The 10,676-nt window shown below is 36.1% G+C and overlaps 1 protein-coding gene across 1 annotated transcript; it reads right to left on the bottom strand.

Moving 5' to 3' along the window:
- Positions 1 to 2,349: 2,349 nt before the first annotated feature.
- Positions 2,350 to 4,156, bottom strand: LOC107085944 (cornifelin homolog B-like). Its single transcript, XM_015376640.1, has 3 exons — positions 4,059 to 4,156; positions 3,767 to 3,954; positions 2,350 to 3,684 (listed from the first exon to the last, which is right to left on the bottom strand). Exons 1-3 carry the CDS (start codon positions 4,114 to 4,116, stop codon positions 3,412 to 3,414), a joined length of 519 nt encoding a protein of 172 aa, XP_015232126.1. The 5' UTR covers positions 4,117 to 4,156; the 3' UTR covers positions 2,350 to 3,411.
- Positions 4,157 to 10,676: the final 6,520 nt, after the last annotated feature.

Here is a 10,676-nt window from a genome sequence, read left to right as displayed (position 1 = left end):
TTTGTAGTTGCAGTTTGCACTTCAGGGCCACCGTAGTTTTTCCTCTCCACTGTCGCTACAAGCATGCTTGGTGTGAGGGATTGCCTTTGAGTCAATAACTCAAGGCTATCAGCTGGTTTTCCTTAGATAGAAAACTTTATATCAGTTTGACTGTATGATCTCGTTGAATTATCTTGTCACGTCTTGTGAATTGGCGCTATATAAATAAACTGAATTGAATTGATAGGTTCCCTTTGTGAGAAACAAAGTGTGTGGCCAACTGCATTTCAAGCTGAAAAAAACCATTAAGGATGTAATCTGTTTCACAGCTGATTTTTTTATCTTTTCAATTGGCGTGCAGGGAGACGCTGTCATGCAGGGTTTACAACATTCTTAACTTTGCAGCGGGTGCTTTTTTTGGCTTTTTGGCTAACCCTAACCCTTGGATCAGAGTAATACAGTAGCTATTTCTTCAGCATAGGGGAATAAATTACTGTTTCAGTTACACTAAAGGTACAGATTTCATCTGAGTACATTATGCCCACATGGATGGCAGAACCGCTGATGACAAAGATTACAAGGCTCAGATTTAGCCCACATTCTTCTGTCAGAGTAAAACATTGCTTTTATGTTTTCTGCAATGTAGAAAAAATATACTGTCTGCCTCTGTGTGCATCTCTGCTAAGTGCTTGTATATGTCCATATGGGTGTAATGGTGAGATTGTGGGATCCACTACATACTACTAACGCTGGACCTCTGGTGGAGAAACATCAATAATGGAAGAGGTTCGTCACCCACCGCTGCAATGCAAGAGTTGTTGGTTTAGCGTTCTGCTCATAAGCTTACCTGGAAGTAGCAGTTCCTTGAGATGGCTTGTGAAACTGGCATTGGTTCAGAGGATATATAGTAGACTCTGTTTGAGCTGGTGTTGCTCATGCATAGTCTGCTCATGCTAGTGACTGCTCATGCCATGACTGACAATCCAATCATGGTTGATTTTATAACTTGAATGTAATCTACACCAGTCATTTTAGCTAAGCTTTTAAAATATTGTAAAAAGTTCCGTAGAAAAAGCAGATAATTCTGAAATATAAAGTCTTTCTTTATTTGTCATTGTATACAGCAAAATTGGGTGCAAGGATTCCATAACACAAGCGTTAGTGAATTCAACAACAAGGGAACCATCAAAATCAGACTGTGGTTTGGAAATAAGTTGAGTGGAATTAATTGAACCATAGTGTTTAAGAAAATCAATTGCTTCTTCCCCTACTTCCTCTGTTATGCCTACAACCAGCACAGCATTTGAAATTTTGATACCACTTTCCAAAACACCTCCATTTTTCAACACTTGTACAAGAATCAAAACTTTAATAATGATAAAGTACCTTATGTAAACATAGCAGAAATATCAAACACGAGACAATTCCTCCTGGTTAGCTCTCCAGGTTTTATGTAGCATGTACAACGCTGCAAATATATACAGTAGCAACTGTTATCAATGGACTAGAGCCAGAAGACTAAATTCGGCTCGGATGAAAAACATGTGCTTAAGAAAACACAGACAAAATATGTAATTGCATAGGTATGCTGTATTGTGTTTTTTTTTCACAGTGAAGGTTTGCAATAATCATTTACAAAATGTACACAGTGAACCTGAGGAAGGGGAAAAAAGAGTACTATTATCCCCTTAGAATATCAAGAAAACATTCCAAAGTTCATACATTTTTATAATTTGCTACTAGTTTTACTCCTTTTTTCAAAGTCCAACCCACAGTTCAATTTCATAGTTCTTGGATGGGCAAAACAAAATAAAATGAGTTCTTTAAAACAAATATGCATTAATAATCCGCTACTCTTTAGGAGGATAGCAACATCGGTGCAAATGTATGGGAAGAGGTAGGCTACAGAGCCTCCTACTGCACTGGCATAGAGCTGCTCTTTGAATCTTTTGGTCTTTTTTTTTTCAGGTTCTGGGTTCACTCGCCATACATACAGACTTGGCTAGGTTTTCAAGTCATAAAGACAAGTAAAAAATCCTGAATCCAATAGAGTTTTCGCAGAAGGCAGAGGCATCTGTAGTCATGCAAGATCCTAACGTTTCCAACATCTACCCGGAACTGCTGGCAGCAGCCATCTTTTAAGCCTCACAGTACCATAAATGTTTTGGTTCAAATGACGCGGTACGAATTCTCATGGTGATTTACACCCATTTATAAAAAGCAGGGCAAAAACACTGGGTTACATACATATTTTCTATCTTTTCTATTTTTCTTTGCTTTTTTGTTTTATTTTCTCTTTTTTCATGCACGCGTTCCTGTCTTTCTGTCTGTCTGTCTCTCTCTCTCTCTCTCTCTCTCTCTCTCTCTCTCTCTCTCCCTCAGGTATTGTCCCCTCGTTCTTTCTTAGCCCCTGTCCATCTCCCTGTCCATTTTATATGATTTTTCTTCTCAAATGTTTTTCAATAAAGTTTATTATATCAAATATCAAGTGGAACATTAAGGCAATTGGTCTACTTAAACAGGAAAAAAAATGCTGGTTAAAGTAAAAAAATTTAAGCTCTATCATTTGCTTTTCAAAATTCAAAACAACTCAGGATTTTTAGACGTTTAAAGTAAAGCTGGATATCATCAGCAAATAGGTGAAAGGAAACATCACTAAACTGTTGGATGATATTTCCCAAAGGGGTCAAAAACAACAAAAATAAAACAGGGCCAAAAACTGAACCTTGAGGTACTCCATACAACAAATATGCAAACTCAGAGCTTATTTGGTTTGCAGCAACACTACAGCTAGACCCGGACAAATATGAGGAGAATCACTGTAGAACTGACCCCAACAGTCCTAATTGATCCCTCAGTCTTCTCAGCAGAACCTGATAATAAACAGTGTTGATCATCAGTCACATCTATCTGTCTGTCTGTCACAGGCAGAAGATGGTTGTCAACAAACCAACCATATGTTATGATCTAGTTTCTTAAAGCCAAATTTAGATGTCCATAAATATAAATGTGACTAGAAATGAGCTATTTCAACTTTGCAATCGAATGCCTTTATGACAATAGAGATACATATACTTCTCAATTAATGGCATTTGGGATAATTGATAAAAGCAATTTATCTAATAATTATAGTCAGTTGTACAAAAAAGCTAAACACAATCATGGCCAGAAAAAACAAACAACCAGGTCACTCATTATGTATTTGTTTTTAATTATGTTAGTTTCAAATTATAAACCTTACATCTGATTGTTCTGTTTTTGGAATTAATTTCCTCATACAATATTTTTTATAAGTCATTTATACATATATAGTCTAAATCAAAGTCAAAAGTCCTAATGTAAGAATTATTAACAATAGTAGTACATTTCAGCAGAACAAAATCCTCCACACCAACATCTTTTTAATTATAATATAAATCCAAGTTTGAAGCTCTAAACACCATAGGGGTATGGAGGAGGGTTTGGATTATTATACTGAGCTCCATAACCACTAGGAGGAGGAGCAGGGTTTGGATTAGCATATTGTAGACCTGGGGCTTGATTAACCACCATGACTGGATTAGCTTGAACATTGATCACCGGTGCTGGTGCAGGCTGTGTGATGACGACAGTAGTTTTATCTCTTGCCTTTAATTCACGATGCATCTGACACCATGAGCACCATAAGCAAAAAGCAGAGACCACCATGTCGTTGCAGATGGAACCCTAAAAACAACCACATTAAAACAGTTTTTACTTTTTAGTTGAACACGAATTAAGGTTTAGGTGAATGTCGAATGTGCCATACCTTTATTCCATATCTGTTCCGAATGGAAGCCCTCAGAGTCAATGATGCTGGGGGAATAAAAATGGGGACCCCACAGGCTGTGAATGCAGCAGGACTCATTATGTCACATAAGGGAAGGCAGTAGCACTCTTGAAATTTTCCTGAAACAGTGCAGGCAAGGCAAGGGCAACACCAGAAGCCATAGCAGCCTGAGAAAGACATCAGAATGCTGATTCAAATTGATAAAGTAGGGATTTTAAACAATTTCTTTTTGATTTTAGTAATAATAAAAAGAAAAATATTAAGCTCTTACAAGTATTGGCATCTGCAAAGCAATCACAAAGATGCGTTGTCCAAGCTCCTTCTGGCATTATACTTTAGATCTTAAAATTCCTTCACAAACTGAACCCTCTGTGGTCAAGAAAAATAAAAACAACTTCAAATGTCTCGGCACAATATGTTAAGTTAAACAGTTGATTTCTATATATCTTGACACAAGGAATATAGTATTTGTGGCCCAAGTGTATGATTCATCTTTACAGAGTGGTTGTAGAGAGGTGTTGCACAAGCAGTATAGGTAAACTATCAGGAAGTATTGCTCAAGCTTAACGAAACCAGGAGGTTCTCGGACCTTTTAACCGCAAGACATTTAAATCCAAATTGACCTGTTCACTGAGGCTGCAAATTGAATTGTATTTCTTGTTTCCTATTCCTTTAGCTCAACCTTAGTTTGTGTAACTAGGGACCCCCCCGACTTTTATAAATAGCGAGTGGGTTGGAGATTTGTAAACTCTGCAGTCTCTTCCTACTCTCCTCGCGAGTAAAACTAAATTAATTGTCTCTGTGCCTTCTTTCTTTCCCTGTATGTATGTGTGATGTTTTAGGTGCTTAGACGTGACAATATGAAAATAAAATGCAGAGTGGGTGCAATCCATCGATCTCCATTTATTTAACTAGTGTGAATAGTTGAATACTTTCTTCCCACTAAACCAGGAATGTGTTGCAACAAGCACTATTTGAACAACCAGATTATTTAGAAATGATCTTTTGGGGCTTACCTTGCTTGTGGTGTGTTTCAGCTAATTAACTAACTCAATTAGCTGGTTAAGATGACAGACCATTAATTCTGACATAATTTTCTCAGAGAATGAGCTTTGAATTGTATACTTTAAGCTATAACTCTTCAAACTGCAACAAAATATGAACTGAATATTGCTCCAAATAGGAAATCTTAATTAGTAACAAGAGTTAATAAACAATTTTACAATATTCTATCTCTGAGATCTGCCTGTATATGGATTTTCATGTGCAAATAACTAATCTAAACCATCAACTGTTCAGTGTCACTGTTTTGCATCTAACGCTTGGGGAAACTGTAAATGAACAATCTGAAAATTGTAAACAACAATAGAGATACTGAAAATAAGACTTTATGCTTCAAGATAAGGGATGGCCCGTAACTTAGACTTAGAGACTGAGACTTTATTATTATTTTGTATACAAAATGAATTTTTGTTGCATACAGCTTACAACAGTTGTAATGATATTGCAATTGAAGCAGATACACATTGCCAATATATAGTGCAGCAGTGATCAGAATGTAAAACAATGTAGGAGAACAAATAAACCAGTTTAAATAATGTTGCAAAGGGCATTCATATGAAAACATTCAGTCTTGTGCAAAAATAAATATGGTGCAAAATGCAGTACAAACATTGACTTGTGTCCTATGTAAAAGGATTATAGAAGTTCAGCAATGTTGGTAATGCAAATAATGTTATGCATTACTAAGAGGGCGAGCCCTGCAGCGGGCTAAAGCTAGATTTGACGGTGAATTTCAATTCCAAATTTCCTTTAACTAGTTTATCTTTTGTTCAAACAGACATTTGGATATACTGAATCAGTTTCTGACTTTTTCCGTAAGATGTGGAATTTAAAATAGGATAACCAGCCAGTATCACATTTTGCCATTGAGGTTCGAACTCTAGCAGCCTCTACAGCCTGAAACCTGGAAGCATTAAAGGGAGCTTTTTTCAGGCCTTGGATGAAAGAATTAAGGATGAACTAGCGTGCAGAGAGGAGTCTGAAACTCTAAGGGAACTAATCTCCCTCGCTATTCACATTTACAATAGAATTCAAGAGAAAAATAGAGGACCAAGCAAAACAGTGGAATGATTTACCTCTACCCCAATCTCATCTTCCAGATCGTTCATGAACTTATGTCCCTTCAAGGCCACATCTAGAAGAACTGATGGTTGATTGGTTACACTTGGTTTTAAACTGTGGAAGAACAAGGTATGATGGAAACTGGACTCTCCCTGTATTGCGGTGAGAATAGTGAGTGGTCACTTCATTTATTTCTGACCAAAGCAGCTAAAAGATAGGGCCCACTGGTAAGGAAGGGGCCAGTGTGCAGTTTTAAGAACAAATCTTTCCACTTGACATTACCCTGCTCTCTCCTACTGTATCAACCATTTCCCTCTTTTGCTTTAAACGACACTGGTTGTGACCAAGACCTTATGGATAACAATTTAGCTGAATAATTACTTCTTCCTGTTGTATGCCTACCTGAACCACTTCATGTCTTGGTTCTAGATAGAAGTCCTCTGCATGTAATCAATAACCAGATGGAACCACCAAAACTCTTGGTGTCAGTCAATCATATCGAAGAAAATATTATTTCCTGTTGTCTTCACCCCAATCTCCCATTATTTTACTATACTATTGTCTCACCCATCTTAATCCTCACCTGAACTGGAAAGACAATAGGGCTGAGTCACTGAGTAACCGCTGTCTGTCAAACTGTCTGCAGTCGGCCATGTCTCTCGTCTTAAATTCTGAAGAACAGGAAACTGCAGTAGACTTCTTCCTGGTTCCACCTGAGTATCATGACCTTGATCTGGTTTTCAGTGAGTCTAAGGCTCTCTTTCTCCAGCCTCACCACCCATATAACTGTGCTAATGAGCCACTCCCTGGAGCTTCTCTCCCCTCCACTAGGTTTTTTAACATGTCCAAGCCTGAGAAAAAGAGTATGGAGAAGTACTTAAATAAGATGCTAGATGCTGGAGTTATCTTCATCTTTACTTCACCTCTTGGAGCAGATACTTTCTATGTAATGAAAATGTATGAATCACTAAGACCTTGCATTGATTATAGGGGCCTTAACCAGATTACTGTGAAAAATAAATATACACTTCCTCTTCTCTCAGCAGAGTATAGATCATGGCTCACATTTCTTCACTAAGTCAGATCTCCGAAACCCCTACCCTCTATTCAGAGACGAATGTAAGTTTGCCCTCAAGACCTCCCTAGGTCATTTTGAATATCTAGCAATGCCTTCTAGTCCCTTGTGAATTACGTCCTTAGAGATTTTTCAAATCAGCTTTTATTCGTACACCTTAAAGACCTTCTGATTTCTGCAGGACCTTTTCTGAACATAGGATCAACGAGCCTCAAATTTTCTCACAGAACAAACTTTTTGTCAAATCCAAGAAGTGTGAGTTTCATGCCAAATTAGTCGCTTTTTTTAGGACACATTCTCAAGACTGTGCAGGTGAAGACAGATGCAAAAAAGATTCCAGCCATTCTCAGTTGGCCTTCTCCCTCATCTCACTACAACATTTCTTAGGATTTGCCAACTTCTACCTTATTCAAACTGCTTAACCTCTTATTATCCTTACCTCCTCCAAAAGACTTTGGTTTATAGATTAATTATAGATCCTTTGGTAACCTGAAGCCAAAAGAGCTTTTTTTGAGCTCAAGAAAAGGTTAGCCATTGCTCTGATTCTGATTCAGCTAAAAAATTTTCTTGAAATTGATGCCTCTGATTTAGTGGTGGCTGCAATCCTTTCTCAGATTTCCTCTGATGGCAACAAGCTCTGTCCATGTGCCTTCTTCACCTGCTGTTTGCATTGATGCAATGATATGTTGCAATTTTGGCCTCATCACCCTGCTCTTACTTACAGAAGTTTCACTTTGCATTTTTTGTCGGCCAGCTACAAGCTTGAACACATTGCTACCTAAATAAGGATTGTTAATACTAGCCGAAATGAGATTCTGCAAACACATGTATCCTGACCTTAAAGAACATGGTAGTTAAAAGAAATTAAAACAACTGATAATTTGGGGTGGAGGGAGTGAAGGTTATTATCAATATCTTACCTATTAACATGGGCTTTTCGATTTATTTTTCAGACTAGATGATTTGGTGGTGTTTTTCTGTTTAAAGTAATTAAAAACTGTTTGCTTAAATCAAATTTTACATTATTTAATTGTTTTAAAATAAGCCAGTATTCTTTCCAAGACATACTTAGAAATTGACATACTTGGAAACTGAAATTATCTCATTTAAAATCTTAAAAAAATAAAATTTGTTCATAATGCAAGATAATTAAAAGTGTTCAAGGACGTTAAGCATGGCTGTATGAATGTAACTCTAAAGACACCAGACAAACTGAAAAAATCATAAACGTGTTAAGTTACTTTTAAACCTTGATTGCTTAGAGGTGCCCTGCTGCAGGGAATTTTGTTCATTGTTGTGGTTCTTTTTTGTTAAAAAAGTTAATATTGCTCTGTCCTTTGCCACACCTCAAACTGATGCTACAGATTCAAAGCAGTGCTTGTAAGAGAACAATTTTAATCAGGCTAAACAAAGTTACAATTTAACATATAAAGAGTTAAAAGTCACCAAGACTTGTAATTAAATTTGGAACTTAAAGTTACACCTTGAGTTTTAAATACATTTTAACATAGAGTAACCGAAAGATTAAATCATTTTACCTTAATTTATCCTATTCCTATTGAAAGATATTTCCCGAATATTTATTTACCTTATAACTTCAGACAGAGAAACATATCTGAAATATCAAGTTACTGTACAATATATGTATAAAACTTAAAAAATTGAAAAACTACCAAGAAAGAATTTAATTTTCACTGTCTGGTAACACAGTTAAGTAACAATCTTTTTCCTGTATACAATTTGAAGTATACATTTTGCTAACTGTCCCGTTAAACTATTATTAATTTATTCACCTGCTCTTGTGGAGACCTTCCTTGCAGCTTAGTAGATGCCAGCAAATGCCAGCTTACAGTTCAGTTTGCTTTCTTGACTTAAACAAAAAAAAAAAACTAAAAAACTTGAATAACCTGTGACCCATCATGCACGCCATGCAGATTTAGTTACAAGATACTGCAGGTATGTTCTATTTTCCTGCTTATCTGCATTTGACCAAACAACATAATGTTGATGTTTTTATTTTCACTTTCTTTTTTCTATCTCTTAAACAAACCAAAGTCCTGCAGTTGTTAGATGGATTGAAAATTAGAAACAAGAAATTGGGAAATAAATAAAGTCATTAAACAGTCATCCTCCATTTTCACTAAGTTCTGAGATCTTGGACATGCCCTAAATGAGCCCTGCCTTTTTGTTTGCTCAAGGAAGTGACAAACAGGAGAAGAGTCATAACTATGAAAATGGGAATAAAAACACAATAAAAGATAGACCTTTGAGTCATAAAAAAAACATCACTATGGAACATTTATTTGAGATACCATAGCATAACATTTTACTTGTGATTTCACTTAGATTACTTAGGTTTTGACACAATTCTGACTAAAAGAAGTAAAACTGAGTCAAAACCTTAAAGTCTTTATGTTTTTCAGTTTTAGGCTTGATCACCTCAGAAACCAGGAGAAAGTGATTTTGTTCCTTGTTGTATCAGTGTATTTTAATCTACCCCTACATGGTGTAGGAGTTAGCCTTAATGCATCAGCTATGTTTTTTTCAATCAAGAAATTATTTTTGAAACTCTTTTTTCTAGCTGAAGTTTCTCTAATTCTGTCTCCTTGCACAACCCTCCCACGGTCCTCATCCCATCCTACTAGAGTCTCTGCTAATCTCCCTGTAGAGTCTCTCAGTCTCTCAGCTTTCCTACTATCCACTCTTAGATCCAGAGCAGCACACAGCTGGTTGACTGGGATAAACGTTTTGGATGCTGATCAGACCAAAGTACCATCTTTATCTACAGTATTTTAATACAATCAATGGCTAAACCTTAAATCCTGTTTCTATAATTTTATTTCAATGTCTGATTCTATTCTGTTCTTTCAGTTATTTCTAGAAACAAACAAGGAGTTAAGAAAATAAATGTGTTTATTACCTGCTTGGAGGAAGCTTAGAGCACACTAGGAGCAATTTCAAGCAGCATAGCAACAGTGCTGCTGTACTGAGACTGACCAGTTTATCAACACCAGTTAAGATGGACTACTTCATTCATGTGAATCCTATATTTACTTACAGGGCAGAGTTTGAACAAAAACAACTAAAGGCAATAACTACAGCCTTCTATCACATTGTTATATATGCATTTGCTTTGTTTTTGGTTTTCCTTTTCTCTTTTTTTTATTTCTAACTTTCTGCAGGTGGATAAGAAATATCTAATGTTTTATGATTCATTTTCAATAATGTTAATCTATAGTAACAGATCCTTTCCCACAGCAGCTGTAAGACATTATAACCATCACTGATCCCAACAACCTCAGTAAGTTGTTACATTCATGCTGATTTTGCACATCTCTACCTTAGTCAGTTGAATAACATGCTGCTGTCATTTTGCACATCTCTGATGTTGCTGCTATTTTCAAATCTTCATTACTGTAAAAAATTTTATAGCTGTATATTGGCTATTTATTCTGCAAGTGCACAGTTTTATATTGTTAAAACACTTTACAGTACAGTATTTGTTGTTTTTATTTTATTCTTGACTATTATGTTATTCTTATACACTTTCCTATGGTGCACATTTGTGTGACCATTTTTTATAATCTTTTTGATGCTGTAAACACCAGAATTTTATTTTATTGGGATTTTCTATTCTATTCTATTCTATTCTATTCTATTCTATTCTATTCTATTCTATTCTATTCTATT

The sequence above is a fragment of the Cyprinodon variegatus genome, unplaced genomic scaffold (assembly GCF_000732505.1).
Source record: "Cyprinodon variegatus isolate N-32 unplaced genomic scaffold, C_variegatus-1.0 Scaffold138, whole genome shotgun sequence".
In the NCBI taxonomy this organism is placed as follows: Eukaryota; Metazoa; Chordata; class Actinopteri; order Cyprinodontiformes; family Cyprinodontidae; genus Cyprinodon; species Cyprinodon variegatus.
This window is presented reverse-complemented; position numbering and strand designations above follow the sequence as displayed.